This window comes from Melitaea cinxia, chromosome 1 (assembly GCF_905220565.1).
Source record: "Melitaea cinxia chromosome 1, ilMelCinx1.1, whole genome shotgun sequence".
In the NCBI taxonomy this organism is placed as follows: Eukaryota; Metazoa; Arthropoda; class Insecta; order Lepidoptera; family Nymphalidae; genus Melitaea; species Melitaea cinxia.
In genome coordinates, this window is record NC_059394.1 from 10,228,531 (window position 1) to 10,255,427 (window position 26,897).

General features: G+C 35.8%; 1 protein-coding gene across 1 annotated transcript in view; it reads left to right on the plus strand.

The window, feature by feature from the left end:
- Window positions 1–20,125, plus strand: part of LOC123653477 (trafficking protein particle complex subunit 8) — a 34,040-nt gene extending 13,915 nt beyond the window's left edge. Inside the window, exons 11-20 of the mRNA XM_045589476.1 lie at window positions 6,016–6,298; window positions 7,479–7,664; window positions 8,988–9,273; window positions 9,903–10,191; window positions 10,272–10,401; window positions 10,679–10,889; window positions 11,986–12,203; window positions 13,489–14,288; window positions 18,758–18,872; window positions 19,513–20,125. Coding sequence (XP_045445432.1) covers window positions 6,016–6,298; window positions 7,479–7,664; window positions 8,988–9,273; window positions 9,903–10,191; window positions 10,272–10,401; window positions 10,679–10,889; window positions 11,986–12,203; window positions 13,489–14,288; window positions 18,758–18,872; window positions 19,513–19,653 — 2,659 coding nt within the window. The 3' untranslated portion in view covers window positions 19,654–20,125. The remainder of the gene's footprint in view (window positions 1–6,015; window positions 6,299–7,478; window positions 7,665–8,987; window positions 9,274–9,902; window positions 10,192–10,271; window positions 10,402–10,678; window positions 10,890–11,985; window positions 12,204–13,488; window positions 14,289–18,757; window positions 18,873–19,512) is intronic.
- The last annotated feature ends 6,772 nt before the right edge of the window (window positions 20,126–26,897 follow it).

Consider the following 26,897-nt stretch of genomic DNA (forward strand, 5'->3'; position numbering starts at 1 on the left):
ATCTGCAGCGCTCACTTTATCGATATAAACGTTAAATTTCTTCTACCTTTATATATTTATTTAAAAATTAAGGAAAGTGGAGCTGTTCAAATCTGTACTTGAGCAATTATAAATGCAACTTCAGCAGGGTTTTAACACGTTGAGCAATTTAAAATATTGTATACATCAAAAGATACAGAAGTTTGAAAATATTGATAAAAGAATATTTTTCAACGACTTTTTAAATTTATAATTAAATAATTTGAGGTGAGCAATTTAAAAGGACAACGTAGTCGAATTGAGCTATTGAAAATGTATCGATTAGTATTTTTTTTTTTACAAATATCAATATTTTATTTGTGCAAACTATTTATATTTATTTAAAAATTAAGGGAAGTGGATCTGTTCCAAACTATACTTGAGCAATTATAAATGCAACTTGAGCAGTTTTTTAACACTTTGAGCAATTTAAAATATTGTATACATCGAAAGATATAGGAGTTTGAAAATATTGATAAATGAATTTTTTCAACGACTTTTTTGATTTATAATTAAATAATTTGAGGTGAGCAATTTAAAAGGATAACGTAGTTGAATTGAGCTATTGAAAATCGAACGATTAGCATCTTTTAATTACGAATATCCGCAATTTTTTTGGCTTCCCATCATTGTCTATGCGCATCTGCAGCGCTCACTTTATCGATATAAACGTTAAATTTGTTCCAACTTTACATATTTATTTAAAAATTAAGGAAAGTGGAGCTGTTCAAATCTGTACTTGAGCAATTATAAATGCAACTTGAGCAGTTTTTTAACACTTTGAGCAATTTAAAATATTGTATACATCGAAAGATATAGGAGTTTGAAAATATTGATAAATGAATTTTTTTCAACGACTTCTTTGATTTTTAATTAAATAATTTGAGGTGAGCAATTTAAAAGGACAACGTAGTTGAATTGAGCTATTGAAAATCTATCGATTAGTATCTTTTTTATTACGAATATCCGCAATTTTTTGGCTTCCCATCATTGTCTATGCGCACGCGCAGCGTATATACACCTGTCTTATGATATAAACGATAAATTTGTTCAAACTATTTATATTTATTTAAAAATTAAGGAAAGCGGAGTTGTTCAAAACTGTATTTGAGCAATTATAAATGCAACTTCAGCAGGGTTTTAACACGTTGAGCAATTTAAAATATTGTATACATCAAAAGATATAGGAGTTTGAAAATATTGATAAATGATTTTTTTCAACGAATTTTTTGATTTTTAATTAAATAATTTGAAGTGAGCAATTTAAAAGGCCAACGTAGTTGAATTGAGCTATTGAAAATCGAACGATTAGCATCTTTTTATTACGAATATCCGCAATTTTTTTGGCTTCCCATCATTGTCTATGCGCATCTGCAGCGCTCACTTTATCGATATAAACGTTAAATTTCTTCCAACTTTATATATTTATTTAAAAATTAAGGAAAGTGGAGCTGTTCAAATCTGTACTTGAGCAATTATAAATGCAACTTCAGCAGGGTTTTAACACGTTGAGCAATTTAAAATATTGTATACATCAAAAGATACAGAAGTTTGAAATTATTGATAAATGAATTTTTTTCAACGACTTCTTTGATTTTTAATTAAATAATTTGAGGTGAGCAATTTAAAAGGACAACGTAGTTGAATTGAGCTATTGAAAATCTATCGATTAGTATCTTTTTTATTACGAATATCCGCAATTTTTTGGCTTCCCATCATTGTCTATGCGCACGCGCAGCGTATATACACCTGTCTTATGATATAAACGATAAATTTGTTCAAACTATTTATATTTATTTAAAAATTAAGGAAAGCGGAGTTGTTCAAAACTGTATTTGAGCAATTATAAATGCAACTTCAGCAGGGTTTTAACACGTTGAGCAATTTAAAATATTGTATACATCAAAAGATATAGGAGTTTGAAAATATTGATAAATGATTTTTTTCAACGAATTTTTTGATTTTTAATTAAATAATTTGAAGTGAGCAATTTAAAAGGCCAACGTAGTTGAATTGAGCTATTGAAAATCGAACGATTAGCATCTTTTTATTACGAATATCCGCAATTTTTTTGGCTTCCCATCATTGTCTATGCGCATCTGCAGCGCTCACTTTATCGATATAAACGTTAAATTTCTTCCAACTTTATATATTTATTTAAAAATTAAGGAAAGTGGAGCTGTTCAAATCTGTACTTGAGCAATTATAAATGCAACTTCAGCAGGGTTTTAACACGTTGAGCAATTTAAAATATTGTATACATCAAAAGATACAGAAGTTTGAAATTATTGATAAATGAATATTTTTCAAAGTTTTTTAAATTTTAAATTAAATAATTTGAGGTGAGCAATTTAAAAGGACAACGTAGTCGAATTGAGCTATTGAAAATGTATCGATTAGTATTTTTTTTTTTACAAATATCAATATTTTATTTGTGCAAACTATTTATATTTATTTAAAAATTAAGGGAAGTGGATCTGTTCCAAACTATACTTGAGCAATTATAAATGCAACTTGAGCAGTTTTTTAACACTTTGAGCAATTTAAAATATTGTATACATCGAAAGATATAGGAGTTTGAAAATATTTGATTTTTTTTTTTTAAATTTTGATTTTTAATTATATAATTTGAGGTGAGCAATTTAAAAGGACAACGTAGTTGAATTGAGCAATTCAAAATCTATCAATTAGTATTTTTTTTATTACAAATATCATTATTTTGCGGGCTGGGGTGGGGTAGGTGCCGCGCGGCATCCTAATTCCTATGATGCGCGGTACATGATGCGCAGTATCCAATTGTCCCCCCGCGCAACAGCGGCTTATGAGTTACGGCAGCGAGCGCCTACAGCGATGAATAAAATCGTAATAATATCGTGTATTTATTATTTTAAATTAAAGAACCATATAACATACTTTAAAAAACAAATTTTATAGCACTTAAATGAATAATATGTTGCTTCAACGCCATTTATCAAAAATCGAGAAAACGTCGTCGATAGACTAAAATAAGACTTAATTAATAACGTCGAAAGACTAATAAATTGTTTTCTAATAGCGATAGATGGCGCTAGTTTATTTACCATTATATTTTATTCTTTTACTTATTTAGTGAATTTTTTGTTCAATTACAATAAAATATAGCCTATAGCACTCCTGAATAGTGTAGCTTTCTGTTAGTGAAAGAATTTACATGATCGAATCAGTATTTGCGAAGATTACCCCACATACAAACAAAGTTATAAACTTTACCTCTTTATAATATTAGATTAATTATAGATTTTTAAAAAAATATGCATTCTGCACTCTTCTATATAAACTACAAGTTGCTCTTTGGTAGTGAGAGGAACGTGGTGTGAAGAATCGCGTCCGCCATCGAAAAGGGAGGATCCTCCGGCCAGACGGGTGTTGTGTCTGGCGGGCTACCGGCCCCGGTTGTTGTCGGGATCTTGTATATATACTTATTCACTTTGAAAACTCTGATAGCGCGATGTAGCATACGTCAGTTTTTCTCTAATTACGTAGTTTGTAGTCGTTCGTATTTCGCGCGATAGATGTCGCCACATCACTCCCCTCCGAGACCGCAGGTCGATAGCAGGTTAAGTCGTCCATTCATCTTGTGATGCTTGCCGGGCCAGTGGAATGTTCCAGTGAGTCGGAACCAGATGCCGCATAGTTCACGGTGAGTCGGAACTGTCAGCGGTGATGCTGCATATGCTCCAGTGAGTCGGAGTGGTGCAGTGCTGCGTAGTGGCTGGCTGCTGCGTCGACCAGGAGAGAAGTGCGTCTCTGCTTGCTGACCGGGCGAAGTGCAGTGTGCTGTGCCAAAGTCGCTGAGAAGGCTGTGGGCGATGACCAGGAATGCGCGTCCGCTGCATGCTGGTGGTCAGGATACCCGTAGTAGCCGTAGATGCTGGCTGGCTGGAGTTGTAGATGCTGGATGCTACTCGCTGCTCGAAAGCTTGAGGAAGTGATGATGACGATGAAGGTTGCGCTGATGTTCATGCTCAGGGTCAAGTGATGATGACGTCATGATGACGTAGCTTGCGAAGGCTGCGCTGATGTTCATGCTCGGGGTCACCAGTTTTTGGTAGTGTGAAGAAAAGAGAGGAACGTTGTGTGAAGAATCACGTCGGCCATCGCAAAGGGAGGATCCTCCATCAGACGGGTGTCGTGTCTGGCGGGCTAACGCCCCGGTTGTTGTCGGGATCTTGTATATATACTTATTCACTTTGAAAACTCTGATAGCGCGATGTAGCATACGTCAGTTTTTCTCTAATTACGTAGTTTGTAGTCGTTCGTATTTCGCGTGATAGATGTCGCCACAGCTCCTCCGTCCGCGCAATTTTCGTAAAAAGGCGTACAAAGTTTTTGCTTCACGTATTAATATATAAAATACTACTATTTGTATGTGCAAGCCACTGATAGTTTTGAAGTCGGTGCCAAGCCATAACAAAATATAACTTCATATTATACATAGCTTAAATTAATACTGGTAAGTTACTGTAATAAATTTCCTACTACGCTTCAGCCTGTAATATCCCACTACTGGGCATAGGCCTCTTTCCCCACGTAGGAAAAGGATCAGAGCTTAATCCACCACGCTGCTCCAATGCGTGTTGGCGGATATATTCTCTACTATGAGTAACGATCGCTATCAGGTGTACATGATAACAACCGAGACCGACGGCTTAACGTGCTCTCCGAGGCACGGTGGGGGGACCCACAAGGACTGCACAAACACCCAGACCACGGCAAACACCTGTATGGCCAATAGTAATGTTTCTCATGTGCGGGGATCGAACCCGCAACCGCTAACCGCTAACCGTTGTGCCAACGCGGTGTAAATTTGCTACTACGCTTGGATTGTTTTGTTCTAAGCGAAACCATCCCGCTGAAGGTCTTGGCGAGTGTTACATTTTGCATTTCAGAGAACTTGGTTTAAATTTAATACCCAACATGCGTTGAAGGTATAGCCGCAAGACCATCATATGCGTCTCTAGTACCTACGCCGTTATAGCTTTAGAGCCGCTATATTGTGTTCAGCGATGAGGCCTATTTTTGGGCGTAACGTAATTAACATAATTTTGAAAGTAAACACAATTGATTCTACCCACACCATTACATCCAAAAAAAAAACATACTACCATCAATAATAAAAAAAAAACGAGTTATAGCCTAAAATTGGACGTTTAGAATGCGCTTCGTTGAGAACATATGATATATATGATATGATATTGAGAACATATGATATGACGGTGGCTATATGATACAAATAAACTTTAAATAATAATAATAATAATTAATTTAATCACTCCTTTTAACATAAAAATTTACAGCACTAAGTATTCACATTTCAAAACAAAAAAATTACAGATTAACGTCGGCAGGCGTAATAGTACACACTGTGATACAGCTGCCTGCGTCTTCCAATTTGAGATATGAAACAGCATACATTATGTACATAACGGATGCAAATCTACTTAAGAAGTTATAGAACAGTTTCGAGGATAAATGACAACGAAACGAACGAAAGATACATGACATTAAAATATAAATGTCGTGTATCTTTCGAATTAAGTTTTGGAGCTAAAATTATTATATTATATTAATATTATATATATATATGTTCGGGGATAACTCCGTCGTTTATGAACCGACTTTGATAATTCTTTTTTTGTTGGAAAAGAGATATCCCTAGTTTGGTACTATAATAAGGAATTTTACTGGGTGTACCGATTTTAATGATTTTTAATTTAATCGAAAGCCGATGTTTATCATGTGGTCACATTTAAATTTCATCGAGATCTGATTACAACTTTTGGAGTAATCTTTGATAATACGTATTTACTTGACTATTTTTTTGCCTACCGTTGTATTACTTGTCGATATAATTGGAGTCGGTTTTTCTTCGTTTACCTGCAAACACAATTATTTTCAGGTTTAAGTTCTATCGGTCTTAAAAAATCCTGTTTAAACGGAGTATAATTTAATTTTCAGAATGGTGCAATATGCAGTTCGAGCGACGTTGCTCTCTGTCCCTTGTTTAATTAACGCAGGGTTCTACAGTGAAGCTGCAAAGCAACTGATTCGCATGACCTCAGAGGATAGTGATTTACGTAGCGCTATGCTCCTTGAACAGGCGGCTCTGTGTTTCCTCAAAGGACCGAGTAACAAGATCATGGCGAGAAAATACGCGTTTCACATGGTACTCGCCGGACACAGGTTTTCAAAGGCCGGACAGAAAAAACACGCTTACAGGTGTTACAAACAAGCCTACCAAGTGAGTCATTCATGTATAAATTTCAAAAAAATTGTATCAATCCTAACTATAATATTTAATGTTCACATCTAACTGCGGTTCGACGAGGTGATACTGAAATCAATGAAAAGTTCAAGCCATTTTGTGTTGGTAGGGCATAGCGGTAATTTCCTGTTCAAAATATGGAGCAGCCCGACTGGGGTAGTACCCAAGAGGTCAAGCAAACAAGCGTAAGGCTCACCTGATGGTAAGCGATTACCGTAGCTTATAGACGCTTGTAACACCAGAAACATCGCAAGCGCTTTTCCGACCCTTCCCTCAATCCCACCAGAACACCTTACTCACCACAGAAACACAACACTGAAATCAGTATTATTTAGCTGTGATCAGTATTATTAATGTCGAGGTACTTCCCCAGTCAGGCTGCCACAGATTTTGAGCAGGATATTTCCTGCTGCGCTCTATCTCAGTTGCATAACAAAATGTCCGTCGTCCATCTGGCAACCCCAGGCAGGACAGGTTTCGACTTGCATTGCGCGCGTAATATTTTTGTTTAGTAACCAGGTTCAGGAAACGTCGGGCATCTAAATCTGAAAAAAAAATTTCAATAAAAAGTTATTGTTTTTTTTTCTTCATTTTCTTATATTTATAAAAATAATGTCGTAACTTTCTATGTGTAATAGTGATATCACAAGATAGTTGATTTAGTATCTTTGAGTTATATACTAATAATAATAAATAATAAGTTAATATACCAAAAGTATATAGCTTATAATAAATTACTAGAATATATGTATGTTTGCAATTGAAGATGCCAAATATTTTTAATTATACTATTTAATGACGTATTCTAAGTTATTATGCAGAATTTCATCCTGTAAATTAAATTTTAAAACTAATAAAATATCCGTAAAAGATCCGCGAGAAAAGTGATGGATACGGATACGGATCTCATTTTTCCCGCAGATATGGATACGGATACGGATATCCGAAACATCACTAAAATATACTGCGATGCAATTGTTAATATGTCTACTTTTTGAAAAACATTTCAACAAAATTTTCACTCGGGACGGGAATCGGATTCGCAACCGCCAGTGTGTAAGCACCGACACGGCTTGCGCACCACCACACCGGAGCGCTCGTCGACACGCTATGGTAATATTTCGCCAAGTAGTGTGAGTCTCGCGGTGGCGCGCAGGTGTACGCGGAGAGCGGCTGGCGGCTGTCGACGGACCACGTGCAGTTCGCGCTGGGGCGGCTGGCGGGCGCGCTGCGGGCGCCGCGCGACGCCGCCGCCTGGCTCGCCGCGCCGCTGGCGCCCGCCTCGCCGCAGCCGCGCGCGCAGCAGGACGCCTTCCTGCGCGAGTTCATGCGCGCGCACCAGGTACTGCACTACCCCACCGCGCTCCCGCGCCCGCGAAGCAGTGTGCTCCAGAGTGTTCCAGTGGCGAGTGAGGTGGCCAGGTCGCCTATGGGGACATCCAGGGGGATGGTGGCTAGTTTGGCCAACTTCTGGTGTAGCAGTCGTCTATAAACTACGGTAATCGCTTACCGTCAAGTGACGTTTACGAGTATTAAACAGGGGTGGACGACACCCGGGAGCCGAAAGCCGCACGTTTTCATCTGACCTTTTCTGTTTCCTGAACAGGACGTCACGGTATTATTTGCACCCGAGCGCTATGAGCTAGAGCTGTCCCTGGTGCTACACACTATTATTTTGAACCTTATTCCTTAATAAACGATATCAGACACGCGTTATGATAAATGATTCTCATCATCAAATCATCGTCACCAATTCAATGGAGTCATAGGCCGTATGGTCTTAAGTTCGCCTTTTACGCAAATTATTCTTATTGATTGTTTTGACTATGCAAAATTGTCCTTAATGTTTGCTTATTGGAAGATGTATGGTTAGCTTTTTCACTGCTTATATATTATATAAACAGTGAAAGGAGTGGAATGAATATTTAGTGCAAATATATATATGAAGAATTGGCAGAAAGCTGAGCAATGTATTTCGATACAGGTTTTTAAACTATTCACGGTAAACATTGTATGTGTAGTATTATTTTATCAGATGTCATTACTATTTCGTATTTTATATTTTTTCATAATTTTAAGTAACATATTTTGGTTTTTTATATTAACGATACGTGTTTTTATTAATTGTAAACATAAATATCGGAAGTTCAGTCGGAGCATGTCGACGAAAAACATGTCGAGTCGACACGAAAAACGGATATCTCGTGAAGGTTACGTGCACGAAACAATAGCTTTAAATATTATTTTGTTACACACATAAGCAGTACAATATTAATCGGCACAGCCAGTCGGTAATACGTCGCGTTTAACATTTCCTCAAACTTTTTAATTTGAGGCGCGACCGATGTGTAAAATTTTCAGAGATAATGTGTAGCATAAATGTTGACGCGAAAATATATACTATAATTTAACAAAAGTCAAATCGTATCGAGCTCATTTGAAAATATCCGACTACCCCCAGAAGAGCAACGATGTCGATTAATCTCTAACAGTTTCATTGTAACCTGCAACCCAGTAACGGGTAGGAGGTCACACACAGTTCGGTCCCGCTCGTATCAAATTCGCAAACGATTAAGCGAAGCGTCGACTGGCTCTGCCGATCGGTCGGGGTCGGGGTCGGGTCCGTGGTCGTGGTGCGGCGCGAGGCCACTGAGCGCGCGTTCAGCTGTGGGTAGAGAGCGCGGAGGAGTTCGGCGCGCGGCTGCCGGAGCCGCCGGTGCCGCGGCTGGCGGCGGCGCGCACGCGCGTGCGCTGCGCGGGCCCGGCGCCGCTGTCCGCGCCCGGCCGCGCGCCCGCCGCCGCGCCGCCCGCCGCCGCCGACGAGCCGCTGTGGCAGCGCCTGGAGGAGACGCTGCTGACCGTGGCGCGCGGCGCGCCGCCCATGATCTTCCGCCCCACCGCCGACCTCTACTCGCCGCGCACCGACGCGCACCCCGTCGTGTCGCAGGGAGGTGAGCGCGCCGCCCGCTGATCCCGCTTCGATACTATGTCTGATCGATATAAGTACTTTATATGTTTTGTCTATTTTTCTTATTTTTCCTTTCAAAAATTGTTTCATTATCTATATCTATTCAGATGAATAAAATTGAAGTATCACTTGATATTTGTAATATTAAAATAACCGCTTTGCACTAAATTCACATGAATGTATACACGGTACATATACCACAATACATTTTTTACAATTTTTGTCTGTCTGTCTGTCTGTCTACCTGTTCCGGCTAATCTCTGAAACGGCTGGACTAATTTTGACGGGACTTTCACTGGCCGATAGCTATACATCAGCTGCATAAGACGTAACTTAGGCTACTTTTATTTTAGAAATTTATTTATTTTAAAACTGCGAACTGGACAATCACTGTTTTGTTAAATTCCACGCGGACGCAGTCGCGGGCACAGCTAGTCCTAAATAAATGATTGCTATATAATTGTATGGTGATAGAACGCTAATTTAGCGGACATGGTGTCACGCAGTTTATCGGGATCAAGGAATTATAAAAGTATTTGATCCAAATTAAATAATTTAGTATGTTTATATTTATTTATAGTATAAATATCGATTAACCTTTCTTTATTTCAGAGCCGATACAGATATCTATAACGCTCTGCAATCCGTTAAAAATTTCGTTACTCCTGAAAGAGGTCGAGTTGCTCTGGCGATTCGCCCCGAGCGATGATACGCAGATTCCTTCGAATGAAGTTTTAGACAATGAGCCATCTTTGGCCGCGGGGCAGACGTTGGAGAGTAGTGTGATTCGTATGGAAAAAATTACGTCTATTTTGTTGGAAGGGGAGTGCAATAAACCGTTAAACTTTACTATCACACCTTTGAGAATTGGTCAGTTGACGATACATGGCGTTGCATTTAAGTATGTTCCTCTACTTAACGAGTATCGATTGTGAGTAGGAACTATGATTAGTTCATCAATCATTTTATTTTTATTTACAGGCTTATAAACGTTGGAGAAGGTAAAGAAAACGAAAATGGTGTTCCTATTTTAGGAAAATTAAATTTGCAAGGTGATGACACAGACAAACTATTACAAATTATAGTTATACCTGAGACTCCTTGTTTGCAGGTAAATTTATTGGTTCTTAAAAAAGAACTATAATTATTCTAAAATTTATGGTTTCAATTTTTGATTTTAGGACAACACATTAACAGCATTCTTAAATGTTATTTTTTTAGTCTTCAGCTCGTTTGTGTGTGTTTATATAACCTTTAGAAGCGTACATAACCTTTGTTGATAAACAGATTTTCTAACGAAATATAATATTTTATATCGTGTTGTAGATAACAAGGTAGGCGCATTAGGCAAACATTTAGCTATATAATATGAGTGAAATCATTTTCAGATGACTCTGTCGGAGTTCAGTCCAAGTGTAATAAGTGGCGAGATTTTAACAGTAGACCTAGAGTTCAGAAATGTTGGTCCGGTCGAAATGAAGAATTTGTACGTCGCAGTCTCACATCCGGATTGCATGAGCATTGTAAGCTCTGATGAATGCACGGACGACTTCAAAGTGCTCTACGAAGACAAATATCAAGAACCACCTAACTTTTCAGGTAAGACGGATTTTCGGTTTGGTTTGACCATTTTTTTTAAAATAAAACCACTACTTTTTTTTACCACCCGGTTTCGGGTGATTATAGTTAATTTACAATAAGTAGGTACTACTGTGCTGTGTGGCTACGGCACTAAAGAATTTAGCCACCCCCTCTCTTCCCGTGGGTGTCGTAAGAGGCGACTAAGGGATAACAAGGTTCCACAACCACCTTGGAACTTAAGAAGCCGACCGATGGCGGGATAACCATCCAACTGCTGGCTTTGAAATACACAGGCCGAAGACGGGCAGCAGCGTCTTCGGTGCGACAAAGCCAGTACTGCGGTCACCAACCCGCCTGCCCAGCGTGGTGACTATGGGCAAAACACATGAGTTCACGTTATTTTTGTCGTAAACTTGTGGAGGCCTATGTCCAGCAGTGGACTGTATAGGCTGTAATGATGATGATGATGATGATGATGAGGTACTACTTTATTTTAGTTTAATCTGCACATAAATACAAATCATTTCGCGTAACAAAAAGCGGGATCATAAGTGTCTCATTTTATATGTGGTCGCTTGAACCGTATAGGAAAATAATTCGGGGGAGAATTCTTAATTTTATACGTACCCTGTCGTCATATTACGTACACGACAATAGGCTACCCTAGTTAACTCCCCGCAGACAGTAATCGAGCAATCTAGAATCTGTGTCGGACGAGCGCGCGGCGTGGGTGGGAATATTAGCCATTCAGTAAACTTCCGTAGCATCGTATAAAGCGTCGAAGTACACTAGAGTTAACCATAGGAAGAGCAGATAGTATCGGTCTTTTTCATTTTATTTGGGACAAAAAACATTCGGACAATATATTTCAATATATGTACATATTAGGCACTTATTTCGAGATAAATATCAAAGTTCACGTAATGACTTGTAGTAAACTACGGTTAAAAACAAATAAAAAGTCTGTTAAAGCGGATACAGTTCAATGGAAAATGAAAGGAGCATTTTCTAAGTGCGAACGCAGAGCGCACACGAACCGAGAATGTACATATTCGAAGCTGTTGTCTACGTGCGCGCGGCGAAATTGAAATGAGTAACGAGAGCGATCCCGCAGACGAGCGCGCGGCGCGGGCGGCGGCGCGTGGGCGCGCGGCGGCGCGGCGCTCGGCGCGCGTGTGCGCGGCGCTGGCGCCCGGCGCCGCGCGCCGCGCCGCGCTGCTGCTGCGGCCGCTGGCGCGCGCGCCGCGCCTGCTGCTGCTCGCCTACTACGAGGCGGGCGCGCGCGAGCGCCCGCACCGCCTGCTGCGACACGTCTTCGACTTCCGACCTGCCGTGAGTTCGCCCTCGTGGACCGATTGCCTATTTCTTTACTTATGGTTACTAGGAAGATGTCCCGTTTTGATGTACACTATAGAGATAATTTCACAGTTAAGTCTTAAAAGTCGTAATGATGACCCAAACGATAGTGTAAATATGGAAAATACTGAAAATGTGGAGCTGGACTGGGGTAGTAACCTCGGCCTTACGGAAGATCACGACTAAATATTACTGTTTTCAAGCAGTGTTGTGTTCCTGTTGATGAGTAAGGTGACCAGAGCTCCCCGGGAAATTGGGAATAGGGTCGGCAACGCGCTTGCGATGCTTTTGTTATTGCAGACGTCTGTAAGCCACTGTAATCGCTTACCATCAGGTGAGCCGTACGCTTGTTTGCGGACCTACTCTTATAAAAAATAATAATGACATACAAAGTTTAATTTTCCAAATACCTAAATTTAGACATATACATTTAAATCTAGTTTTAAAAAAATGCGAATATTCTAACAAAAACAAAAATGAATATCGAAAAAATATAAATATAGATATTATAATTAAGCAACTTTTTCGTATTTAATTGCGATTTTTTAGGATTTTCAGATTCCCGACGTTTCGGATACTTTACAGCAACCGTGGTCACAGGAGGACTGTAAAGTATCCGAAACGCCGGGCATCTGAAAAACTTAATAAACCGCGATGAAATCTGAAAAAGTTATTTCTTCATAATAAATATACGAGTAGATATAGATATCCAAAAACTATATTCGATTTTGTATAGGTTGGGTACACGGTGAAAAATCTCGAGCAAAATTTAGAGCAACCTTTAATAAGAAAGATGATCAGATAGTTGTATGCTACTGCTCTCGAGTAGTGTCGTGTTCCTGTGATGAGTAAGAGAGCTAAAACTTCCGAGTGAGTTAGGGTATAGGGTCGGTAATGCCCTCGTAATGCTTTTGGTGTTACCAGCATCTATAAGCTATGCTATCACCACACCATCAGACGGACCGTACGCTTGTTTCGTAACTTTTTAATTAAAATAATAATAAAAAGGAAGTAATTGAATAGTCACAAACTTTCTAATTGCAATTTACCTTATCGAAAATATATGTAGTATCCCGGGGTTATATACTTTTATATATATATATATATATATATATATATATATATATATATATATATACGCTTGTTGCAACTTGACGACAACAATTATACAATTCTAGTTGTTGATTTGTTATTTTTCAATAAATTTACTTTGCACGTGACGATTAATGATATAAAGTTATTTATGGTCGTTTCTTTGTAGGAAATCGTCGAAATTTCTACTACGCCGAGAAGAGGCATTAGCCTTAACAACGATCGTGTTTCAGAGAATATGCATTTAGCTGTTGAAGTCAAAAACACCTGTAACGAGAAAGACGAAGACGTTTCTCTAGAGATATTGGAAGTTTCATTATTGAGCAGGCAATGGAAATTGACGAACCTCATAACGGCACAAGAATCAGCAAATGTCCTCGTTTCGCGTGAAAGAGCCCATCTCTTACTAAAAAGTACCAGAATTTTTGAAACATTAAAAGAGGGCCATGTCGAATACTCTTTTCTAAAAATAGCTAAAAATCTTCCCGAAAGTCGAGTAGGCGTTGACAAACCTCCTTACTCAAAGTTCGTATCAGATGTAGAATCGCCTTTGTTGGACGTAGTCGAGCCTGTTACACAAAACCCTGATAAGAGAGCGGGCCTTATACAATCTATGTTTATACTGAGATGGAAGGCACATAACAAAAAAACCGGAAGAACGGCTATAGGCCAACATTGTCTTTGGTTGGATTGCTTTACAAAAACGATTTCTCACGAAAGAGATAAAACTAATCTAGATATTTCAAACACCATCCAACTCGATGACAGTGATAATCTGTCCGATTTGTACAAAGGAAAAGATAAAAATGAAAAAAGCAATGCTGTTATTTTCAGATTAGAACATTCCAACTATATTGATCACAATTTTACTGTCAATAAATTATGTATTATACCAGTAACCATAAATATTGTAAACTGCTATGGAATGCCCGTTTCTGTATTTATAGATATGTCAAAATCACAAAATAGGTAAGGACCATTAAGTAACATTGTATTTAATATTCTTTGACGATTAGCAGGAAAGTGGATATAGGGTGCCAATCAAACCACCAATTGCAAATTCATGCGACGTTTCGATCCTTTATTGGACCATTATCAGGCATCTTTACATACGGTAGTCAAAAGACATCTCCCCGTCAAAGTTCTTTCATTATGTGGCCTTTGCACTTGGATTTCTGACTTCCTGAGCGAACGTTCAATACAAGTTGTCCTTGACGGGTACTCGTCGGACCAAAAGGCTATCGACGCTGGTGTTCCTCAGGGATCAGTCTTGTCCGCTACCCTGTTCCTGCTGCATATTAACGATCTGCTCGTCCCCGGTACCTTTGGGTACGCTGACGACTGCACAGTGACGGACAGATACTTTTCGAGTGCAAGGGCTAGTAAGGATGTTATCCAGTCTTGTCGAGAGGATATGGTCAGCCGCTTGAACGTCGCCCTCCAGGCAGTCTCCAAATGGGGCGATGCCAATCTGGTCACGTTCAACGCTACAAAAACACAGGCGTGTGTGTTCTCCTCTAAACGGAGCCCTTTACACCTGGCTCCGACTTTCCGGGATGTTTCTGTGGAAATTACCGACTCCCTACAGCTCCTCGGTGTAGAGCTATCGTCCAATCTGAACTTTGGGCAACACATCGAGTCTAAAGCAAAAACTGCAGCAAAAAAACTAGGTATTCTCTCTAAGGTCAGGCGACACTTCACTCCAGAACAACTGCTTCAACTATACCAAGCACAAGTTCGGTCTTGTATGGAGTATTGCTGCCATCTTTGGGATGGATCCGCCAAATACCAACTGGCAACTTTGGACTCGGTGGAAAAACGAGCTAAGAGACTCATAGGTGACCCTACTCTGACAGACACCAAGTTGCAGAGTCTCGATCATCGGCGTAGGGTAGCTCGTCTGTCGGTGTTCTACAAAATATATTTCGGTGAGTGTGCGAAGGAATTACACGATCTAATTCCCCCAACAACCTTCCGCCATCGGGACACTAGGCGCGGTCGATCGTTCCATCCTTATGTCATCGATATGCCACCTACGCGCACAAAACGCTTTGGCTCTACTTTCCTGATGCGCACAGCTAAGGAATGGAACTCGTTGCCCGCGTCTGTGTTTCCCGAACGATACAATCTGGGTGCCTTCAAGGCCAGAGTGAATAGGCTGTTATTAGGCAGTCATGCTCCACCTTCGACCGCATCGTCACTTAACATCAGGTGAGATTGTGGTCAAATGCCTGCCTATTTGTCATAAAAAAAAAAAAAAAAAAATGTAAGATTCTAAATCCAAATACATTATATATTATTTTTAAGTTATATTTTAAACTGTAATCTATAAATTTTGAAAATTTAAACTAAAACATTTGAATTTAATAGGTAACAATATGCACAATTTTAAGTTATTAAGTTTTTGATTTTTACAAATTCAAGGCATCAAATTCTCCGAACTTGACTATTGAACTGCATCTTTACATATGTTAATTAAATTTATAATTTTTTTCCTCCTATTTTGGTTCCTTTAATTTATATTATTTCTACCCACATGTATTTTTCTTCAATTTTATATATTAATTTTTTTATTATTGATTATTTAAATTGTTAAGATTTAAAAAATATTAGTCATTTCTTATAAAATTATGTCATTTAAAATTGGCTAGTTACAATTTTTTTTTTTTATTAATTTACATTACAATTTCTATTTTGTAGTTATTGACATAGATCAAGTAAAAAAAGGTAGATAACGCACCTAGAACAGAAAACTGAAGCCACTTTTTTAAAGATGTGTGAGTGAGTGAAGTGTTGACACCTTTTAAAAAAAGTCCCTAAAATTTTTATTAAACAATTAATTTAATATAGGTAAAATGGGTATGTGAAAATAAAAACCTGTTTATAGTTTTAAATAAATTTACTAAAAATAAAACAAAAAATCGGTAGAATAATAAAAAAATATATTCGTAAGATAATCGTATGGACACTTCCTATCCCCTCTGTTTATCTCTTTTCAGTTTGCAGTCGGTTTTTTTTAACTATTTTTCTTAAACCTAGAATCCTTTATGTTGTATAAGTTTTTTAAATTTTTGTCGCTTAGAACTCAGAGTCATCGTCATTGTTTGCATTTTACTAATATGATGTAGACTTATGTTCAAATATTTTTCAATCACTAATCGTATTAAATATACTTTATGCGCATGACCAGCATAATCGTGGTCATTTTCTCAGTCTTACAGCCGCTACTCATTTACCTCTTATTAAAATATTCGTTGGAAACCTAAAACCATGAAATTTGATGGTAAAATATGGGTACCTAGTTTACTCAAAAATTGTAAAAAGTTAAAACATAAAACAAACGAGTTAATGATTCATAAATATATTTTGATTTTTTTATTTTAGTTTATGTAACATAAAATAACACGAGAAAAAAAAAAACAATAACTATGTCTACTTTTTACTTAATTATTTTTCTGATTGCGTACAATTTACTTACCCACATTTTGGGGTATTGAAAAAAAGAACTACTGGCAACACTCCCGTGGTACGTCATTTCGTGACATTGAAATTATAAGTTCCGAATAACCTCAATATTATTTTGGAATAACAATAAATTTAAAGTTTTATATGTACTTACGTGTGAAACGATATTCCTTCAGATTTTTTGTTTACTTTGGTATTGTTTTTGCACCATTTAATCACACAAGACGGCATTTTATAAGCAAAGTTACTGTATGAAGTCTCGTGACATACTAACGAAAATGAGCGTAGTTTGATGCATATGTGTGCGTGAGCGCGTGTATTTACTTGAAGGAGCCGAGTTTTGTGGCTTCACTAACAACAAAGGCCGCGCATTATCTACTTTTTTTTACTATATCTATGGTTATTGAGACATAAAGGGGGTTTTTTGACAGTTGTGACATCCATGTGGAGGGACGTGTTTTCGGCCGTTAACAAAAAATTAAAATTAAAAACTAATTGGAGGATGTAATTTAATAATCACAAAGATGTATTGATGCTACTATATACACGAGAATACAAGAAATTGGAGAACAAAATGTAAATGTAAAGAGTAATAACTACAAAATAGAAATTGTAATGTAAATTAATAAAAAAAAAAAAAATTGTAACTAGCCAATTTTAAATGACATAATTTTATAAGAAATGACTAATATTTTTTAAATCTTAACAATTTAAATAATCAATAATAAAAAAAATAATATATAAAATTGAAGAAAAATACATGTGGGTAGAAATAATATAAATTAAAGGAACCAAAATAGGAGGAAAAAAATTATAAATTTAATAACATATGTAAAGATGCAGTTCAATAGTCAAGTTCGGAGAATTTGATGCCTTGAATTTGTAAAAATCAAAAACTTAATAACTTAAAATTGTGCATATTGTTACCTATTAAATTCAAATGTTTTAGTTTAAATTTTCAAAATTTATAGATTACAGTTTAAAATATAACTTAAAAATAATATATAATGTATTTGGATTTAGAATCTTACATAATGAAAGAACTTTGACGGGGAGATGTCTTTTGACTACCGTATGTAAAGATGCCTGATGATGGTCCAATAAAGGATCGAAACGTCGCATTAATTTGCAATTGGTGGTTTGATTGGCACCCTATGTCCACTTTCCTGCTAATCGTCAAAGAATATTTATAACAAATGGACACAACGATAAATAATTGTATTTAATCTACAAATATATTAAGACATGCCCAACAATAATAATCATATTGTAAGGGTTATAATCATTAGTGATTTAACCATAGGCCTATCTAGAGATCTTTTCCAGGGAGTGGTCTGGCTCCCAGTGGTCTCTTAGAAGGTATAATTATCATATGGAAGTGGAGTTAACGCTTAACGTACAAAATGAAAATCTTATCATGTAGTCTAAAGTAGTGTCAGCGTGAAGAATCTTTAGTTCAAATAGGTTGTTTCGTACAAAGTTTTTATTTTTTTTTAATTTTTCAGCCTTTTGTTAGTAAAAATTTTGGGATTCGCAACTATTCTGGGATGACGCCCCTCCCCCCCTCTTCTCCTTTTAGACGGCCATGAATTTATCTATTTATATATTATATATGTAGAACTAATCATACTTTAATGTTTAACCCTTTCAGACTTTTAACTGCTGTTGGATCCTGTTATTTTTTGTTTAAAGTAATGTTTATAATAATGCAGGATCAGTACTATAATAGCAGAGTTTGTCGATTATAATCTTCTTCTTAATATATTAATAAATTACGCGTCACGATGGTTATCCGCGATGGACTCCTAAACTACTTAACCAATTTTAATCAAATTTGCACTCCGTGTGCAGTTTGATCGAACTTGAAAGATAGGCTATATTTTATTTTGTCAAATGTAATTATTATATTTACGAAAAAAAAATAAGGCGGTACGAAGTTCGCGAGGTCAGCTAGTATGTAATATATTTTTCAGAGAATCATCTGGAGAGCTGGGTTGGACTGGCGCATTAAACCACGGTTTTGATCCAGACTCTAAAGAATTGGGATTGAATGTTTCATTGGAGAAATTCGAATCCTGTCGAATAAAGGTAATGAAAATGATCATTAATTTGTAACTGAATCACACTTCAGGTCTGTTAATTAACTCAGAATCTTATAGGTGAGAAACCTGTTATTTTGAGACATTTTATTTGTATAACATTAAATTAGACCTCTTTCTTTGTAAACAATAAAACACTCGTTGTTCTCTAATGTTTACACAAATTCCACTCATTATAATGAAACAACTTTTTCAGTCCTCCCGTGACCATGGTTGCTAAAGTAACCGAAACGTCGGGCATTTAAATACTTATTAAACCACTATAAAATCCGAAAAAGTTGTTTTATTATAATAAAACACTCGTTTTTCCTATCAGTTTATTATACCATTTCAAAAAAGTTTGTAAAAATTATCTTTAAAAAATTTATTGACTTAAATGACTTTTATTTCCACAAATGTCCTTCCAAGAGTCTTATCTTCATGGATTATTTGACAGGTTTCGGATTCTTTTTGCACATATAATTTTTTTTAAGTGTTGTTGATTATAAGGAACATGTAATTTTTTATATCTATGTATTTATAAGCATATGCGCATTTGATGCGTGTTTGAAAACAGCCTTGTAATTAGGTATAACGAAGATGATATTTTATTTCAACGGAATAAACTGAATTTATATTTTTATTCCAAGGTACGTGCTCTGTGCGCTGCGCCCGGTACTTACCACGTGGGCTCCGCTTTCTCGGTGACGACGGTAGTTGGAGTAGACAGCCGTTCCACCACTCACTTTCCTAATAGTACTAGCTTACTAGTTGTTAAACAAATTGTATAATACCTATTACTTATCTATTTATAATCTGAATATAATAAATCTTTCTGTCATCATACAAACTTATACAAATAGAAAAGTTGTAATAAATTATTTAATTTTTTTTAGTTTGTTTGTAGTATTGTATGATCTATAAAATACACAAATTATATAGCAGTATCAAGATTAAATATTTGTAGGTAAATTTATACTGCAATATTAAGTGCTTAAATCAATTAATATATATATATATATATATATATATATATATATATATATATATATATATATATATATATATATATATATATATATAATGTTTACTAACTGCTACATCTGAGACAAATTTCAGTTTGTAGCATAAAAAATTAATGACTTTTATAAAATCTTTCGAAAACCTTCTTAATTCAGCTCTGTCACAAGATTCGTTCTTAGTCGACTACTAAACTTGTTAATAATATTATATTATGTCGATAAATTAAAAAAATAAAATAAACGTGTTATTATTTAGTACGGGTTAACAAAATAACCATCTTATTTTAAAATCTCATGTATTATTAGGTATATATCTAACTAGCTGTACCCTGCGCACATTGCTACGCTCATATCATGACTTGATCAAATTCATAGTTTACGATTCTGGAGGACATACAGATAATATATATATATATATATATATATATATATATATATATATATATATATATATATATTAATTTTTACAGTGATTGAGTGTATCACAATAATAGTTTACATATGAAGTAAAATTTCTTGTCGATTTTTTTGTGTTTAGGGCTCTTTTACTGATTGCTGGTAATGCTCTCTGACATGAGATGTATCCATAGAGCAACACGGAGGGGAGTAGCCATTGCGTCTGCTACCGATACAAAACTGTCTGTCATTTTTTGCGGGGGGAAATTACACACATGCACACTATCTAATTCGCACACAAAAATTATCGTCTGTCACTACGAAACACACATACTAAATTAAAGTCACACTTACATTTTTCACACACACATAGATACATTTTGTGTCATTACAGTATAATGACACGCCGCAACTACACTGACAAGTTGCTTACAGCCATGGTTGTAACAACTGTCGATATGCATTATCGATAAATTCAAGTACTCGGTTAGAGAAATAAGGTTTTTAAAGTGATACAAAGGTAAGATGTTATTATAAAAATAGACTTAATTTATTATACACTACAAATCAAACATCTTCATGTAAAATAAACGATTACAAAGAGTAAAGATTTGATTGTTTGTTGCACTATCCTTGAGCGACATAGTCGCTCGACCGATCCGCATATTGTATGCGGGCGAGCGGCCTGTGTTGGTAAACAAATCGAGTCAACACGAACGATAATATTTTGATGGCTCCTAAGTATACTGAGTTAACTCTACTTTTAATAACTTTATTTTTTTGTTACATAGGTAAATAGGAAATGAAGTAAATTTTATTAATATCTTAAAAAAATGAAATTATCAAAAGTTGTTAGTTGACACAGTATACTTAGGAGCCATCGATTTGTAATTTTTAAGTTTAAAAAAGGTTTAAAAGAAGTATACAAGTAATACTGTGTTAAAAAAATACTTACGTATGAAAGGTAACGCCATGTTTTTTGTAAGTTTGACGTGGCAGATCTTTTTTTGCAGCAAAAAACAGAACAATTTGGCATTTTTTGAAGGACGTTGATTCAATCGCGCAACTAGATTTAGTCTAGTGATCAGTGCGGCTGCAACTAGTTTTATTGTTTGCATATGGCCATTTGGCCTTATACCTTGACAGAGGGGAACGCCTGTACATGGCTACTCCCCTCCGTGTTGCTCTTTGGATGTATCAAATATATGATATATTTTCCAAGAAACCAATGATGTTTTTATAACTCCATTAAGCTGAATGAATGAATGAATGTTTTTATAACTTGTCTGTACTAAATTAAATTTGATAGGGTTTTTTAGTGATTTTTTCAAAGGGTGGTTCTTTAAATCGGGGCAGGTTTTATCTTGATAGACAATATAAATAGAATTGGAGTTATTAGTCTAAATAATTGTAGTGAATTGGTGATGAAGTCATTTTGTACCCTGAGGTAAGGCAATGGAAGAAATATCCTGATCAAAATCTGGAGCAGCCCACCTGCAGAAATATCTTGACCTTGAGAAGATCACAGCTAAATAATACTGCTTTCAAGCAGAGTTGTATAATTGTGTTTGTTGTACAATTTACAATAGAAAAACAAAATTATTCTCTTTGTAAGTTTGTAGACAGTAACATCTTAAATTTGTGTAAATTTATTGAAAATTTCCAATAGGATCCCATCCAAAGCGACACGGGATACGTCAGCTAAATGGTTGCGATTTTCTTTTCAATCTACGGCCGCCAGAGGTATTACAACAGATGGGTCTGCTGTGCACCGAAGACAATAGCATTTCTGTCTCTTTCTGTCACGTAACGCATTTCTGTTTTAAAATATAACGAATTACAATGAATTACAGTGCATCGCACCTATCGATAGCAGTGACGTATAGCGGCGTTGACGTGAACGAAAAGTTGTGACACGATCGTAGTCTTAATAGTCTTGGTTCGCACATGTATGATGTACTAAAAGATTACGTTACTTAGTAAGGTACGAAATATAATAGTATCAAACGTCAATCGTTATTCGGACCTAATCGGACTAATCGTACACTGTAACCGTACTATCAACTATCACGGTGCACCGCGGACCGACGAGTTTGTATTGTACGTTTATGGGTCCGCCGAGTATCGCATTGTTAGACCCCTCCTTGTCACTGCCTAGCGTCATCACCGCGATGCTCGGCGACGACAAGTCCTGGACGGCGATGGTCTCCTTCTGCGAGATAGTAATGTCCCAGAAGGAGAACGACGAGCGGATGAGAGATGAGGCCACCGACGAGGCCTCCGTCCACAGTCGACGAACGGGGGTGCGTAGGAGGCGCTACTTAATGCGCCTCCGGTAACGCCCCTGTGCTCGTGTCGGCCCATGATGGGAACCTGGTCCTGCTAGACATGGCGTCGTCGGGATTATTCAGAGGTGAGCCGGATAGTCCCCATGGAGGAGAAGTCTGGCCTTTTCGCCGAGGCCAACCGGTCGCTGGAGGGATCCTGTTGCCTGCAGATCTGGGACTCTCCAATTAAAGCGGCTGAAGGCTCCCGCAAAGGTTTGCTCGATACTGCACCCCCAAGTGCTGAAGCTGACATACGGTCTAGGATTGCCTACCCGGGCGTCCTGGATATCACCCATAAATAGGTTCCCCTGCGATACCAAAAAAAAAAGAGTATCACACTGTCCGACTGTCCGAGATGATGTTATTCGTACGACATTCGTTAGCTCTAAAATGAAACAGCTATACAGCATAACGGTACAAACGAACGATTAATGTTAAATTGAATGTGCGTACGTTAACATTGAATGTACGTAAGTTACATCGCGTCGTGCATTATATTCATTTCGCGTTTTAATGTCCCCTTTTTAATCAAAGTTTAATGAACATAACGTAAACTAATTCCTTTTACATAAAAGTAATTTTCTTTTTGTTATAGTTTTTGTTTAGCGTAGTAAGTAAAAATTGAGAATTTTAGTGATTAAAAAAACCTTTTAAATACACTTTTACGTAAAAGGAATTTGTTTACGTTATATTTATGGAAATCCAATAATGTGTATTATGAAGTTTGTTATTTCACAATCGTATCTTTAGTGCTAGAAGACAAAAAACATATATCAAAATGATGAAAAAAAAAGTATTTCGACCTTTATTCTGTTTCGTAGCCAGGTACTATTTATTATCATTAAGTTAAAAAATCTGGGTACTACTAAGTACTAGTAAGGTGTACTAGTACATTTTTTGAATTGTACAAAGGAATTGTACGAATAGAGTGCGCACCTGTCAACGTCCGATTAAGCCCAAGACCCAAGACTACGCACTAATCTCTCACCATTGAAATTGAGCTCCGTTGCATGACATAGGTCGGTAGTCGGTACTGTAAGATATTTTTGCAGTAGGTACATAAAGAGGTTTTAAGGAAAATTAAATCATTTGCCAAAATTCTAATAGTCCAGTACCTTTAGCCTTTGAAAATAGCAGAAGTGAAAAAAATTATAGTAGGACCCAATGGAAAAAGAAGACAAAACAACGAAAATGAAAGGAAAAATGTATTACGGGCGATCTGAGGTCGGGAAATGGTAGGGCTAAACTACAAGTCCTATGGAAAAAACTTCAGTGGCAAAGTTAATAAAAACTAAAAAGATAGTTAGGTAGGTATTAAAAAGATTTACAATTTTTGTATTTAGTTATTTACACTTTTTTCGCACAACCTCATATAATTTATGTGAAAAATAAAAAAAACGTTTGGTTTTTTATTTTTCTTCTACAAAAAAATTACGGAATTTAGTGAAAACTTACCTTTTTATGTCCCAAACAAACTGTATTTTTTTTTTATTTAAAATACTTATTTTTTCACCTTACTTTGACCTCAATATCGAAAAAGCAGCCTCATTTTCTATTGAAAATTCTCACGTCAAAATATCAGTTTTTTTTTAAATAAGCCGGTCGGTTTTTTGTTTGTTGAAATCTCTACTTTCTGATGGTGTAAAAAAATATACATTACTGAGGTAAATGTTCTCAGAAAATGAAACCTACTCTTCTCAAATTTTATAACGCGGGTGATACTGTAGATGTGGGGCATAGCTAATATAATTTTGGTATAAATATAAAATACTAGCTGTGCTCGCGACTTCGTCCGCGTGGAATTTAACAAAAAAGTTATTTTTCAGTTCGCAGAGTTATAAAATAAATAAATTTCTAAAATAAAAGAAGCCTTAGCTACTCCTTACTACATCAGCTATCTGCTAACGAAAGTGGCGTCAAAATCATTCCAGCTATTTCATAGATTAGCCAGAACAAACGGACAGAAAGACAGACAAAAACTGTAAAAAGTATTATTTTGGTATACGTACCGTGTAACACATCCACATTATGCATTTAGTACAAAGCGGTTATTTTAATATTACAAACAGATACTCCTATTTTCGAATAGAGATCCTATCCTCCTATTATCAATTAGATTTTGTGAACGAATGCGTACCGATTTGGCACCGCGAGTGTCAATCGACTAGCGCCTATTCGATTGCAAACTGAAGATATTTGATATAATCTATACTAATATTATAAAGAGGTAAAGTTTATAACTTTGTTTGTATATAGGGGGTAATCTTCGCAAATACTGATCCGATCATGAAAATTCTTTCACTAACAGAAAGCTACACTATTCAGGAGTGCTATAGGCTATATTTTATTGTAATTTACCAAAAACTTCAGTAAATAAGTAAAAGAATAAAATATAAGTGTAAATAAACTAGCGTTATCTATCGCTATTAGAAAACAATTTATTAGTCTTTCGACGTTATTAATTTAGTCTTATTTTAGTCTATCGACGATGTTTTCTTGATTTTTGATAGATGGCGTTGGGGCAACATATTATTTATTTAAGTGCTATAAAATTTGTTCCAGTATGTGTTGGTTGTTGTTGGTGTATGGTTCTGTAATCTATACATATAATAAAATGGTAGGAAAGTCAAAACTGTACATTGAATATTTTTTTAAAAGAATACTTGGGGTGTGATCTACAATCAATACCGAAGCCAAAAATATAGTTTTTAGAATTTTTGTCTGTTTGTCTGTATGTATGTACGGGATAAACCCAAAAAGTACTGCATGGATTTACTTCAAATTTGGCACGAATATTATTAAGAAGTCGGGTCAACATATAGGCTACAAATTATCACGCTATCACCTACGGGGAACGAGCAGTGAACCTTTATTTCTTTAACGCATTGTGTAACAACTGTAATCTAACGACGCATATTTGAATGTTGTTTTTATGTTAATAACCATGCTATAAGCTAGCTTCACACTATAAATAAAGACATTCTGTAGTATATTTAGTATCAGCATTTCCCCCGTGCGAAGTCGGGGCGGGTCGCTAGTTTAAAATAATACACGGGAGCAACATATTATTTATTTAAGTGCTATAAAATTTGTTCTTTAAAGTATGTTATTTGGTTAATATAATAATAATTAACGCCCAACGAAGTGGGCACGGGTCGGCTAGTTTAAGTAATATAACAGCGAAAACCTATTTCGTTAGACTTATCGGTTACAGTATTAAAAATATTTTACGAGCCATATATATAATATATATTTATTTTCACTTTTTTTATTATTTTTTAAAACATATATTTGATAATAACTATCTAAGAAAAATTTAATTTTAATTTTCAATTTAGTCATTACTGAATTGCTTTTGCAAATTTTATTACTGAGCTACTATAATATCCAGGAAGACCCTGATGATATGTGACCGTACAAAACTAAACAGAAACACTATTTTTTGTGTCTTAATAAATAATAATATATTAGCCACTGCAAATAAATTATATATATATATATATATATATATATATATATATATATATATATATATATATATATATATATATATATATATTATTTTTAATGCTTCCTTTTTTTTATGCAAGCAAAACTGTATATTACTACATGTTATATGTTTATTTCGCGCTACTTCATTCCAAAGAGTATATGTATAAGTACTTCATTTTTGTCGTTTTTAAACTGAGTAATACCCATACTCTTTGTACCCATACGACTGCTTGAAAAATGAAACACATTAAGATTTTTTTTATTGGTTTGTTTTTTTCCGGTAAATATATTGATGAATTTTTTTTTTGTCTAGCAGTACCCTATTTTAATAACAGTTTCAAAATTTTAAAATAGTTTAAGCTAATAAATTAAAATGCCCGAACAGGCGAAATAAAGATAGACAACACATAAAAAGGGTTTTGTTTTATGTATTTGAATTTTGAACCATATCTTAAGTTAACTAAATAAAAGGAGGGGACTGAGGTCACTCTAGTTCGTGTTTTATATTCATAGTGCTTATTCCTTTAATTTAACAATATTAAATTAACAAATATGTATTACGTATAAAAAGTAAGATTAAAAAAAAATAACATTTAATACAAATTTTAGAGGATGAATAAAAAAAGGTACGATATATTTAAATGTTTAAAAATTTTCATGTATAAAATAATGTATTTATATAATAAAAAAATGTATTTTAAAGCACATTAAATATTTTCGCTTAGGTCAATCTGTACTATTTCTTCACTCGTAATATTGTAGGCAGTGTCAAACAAACAACAAGTCGACAAAATGGTG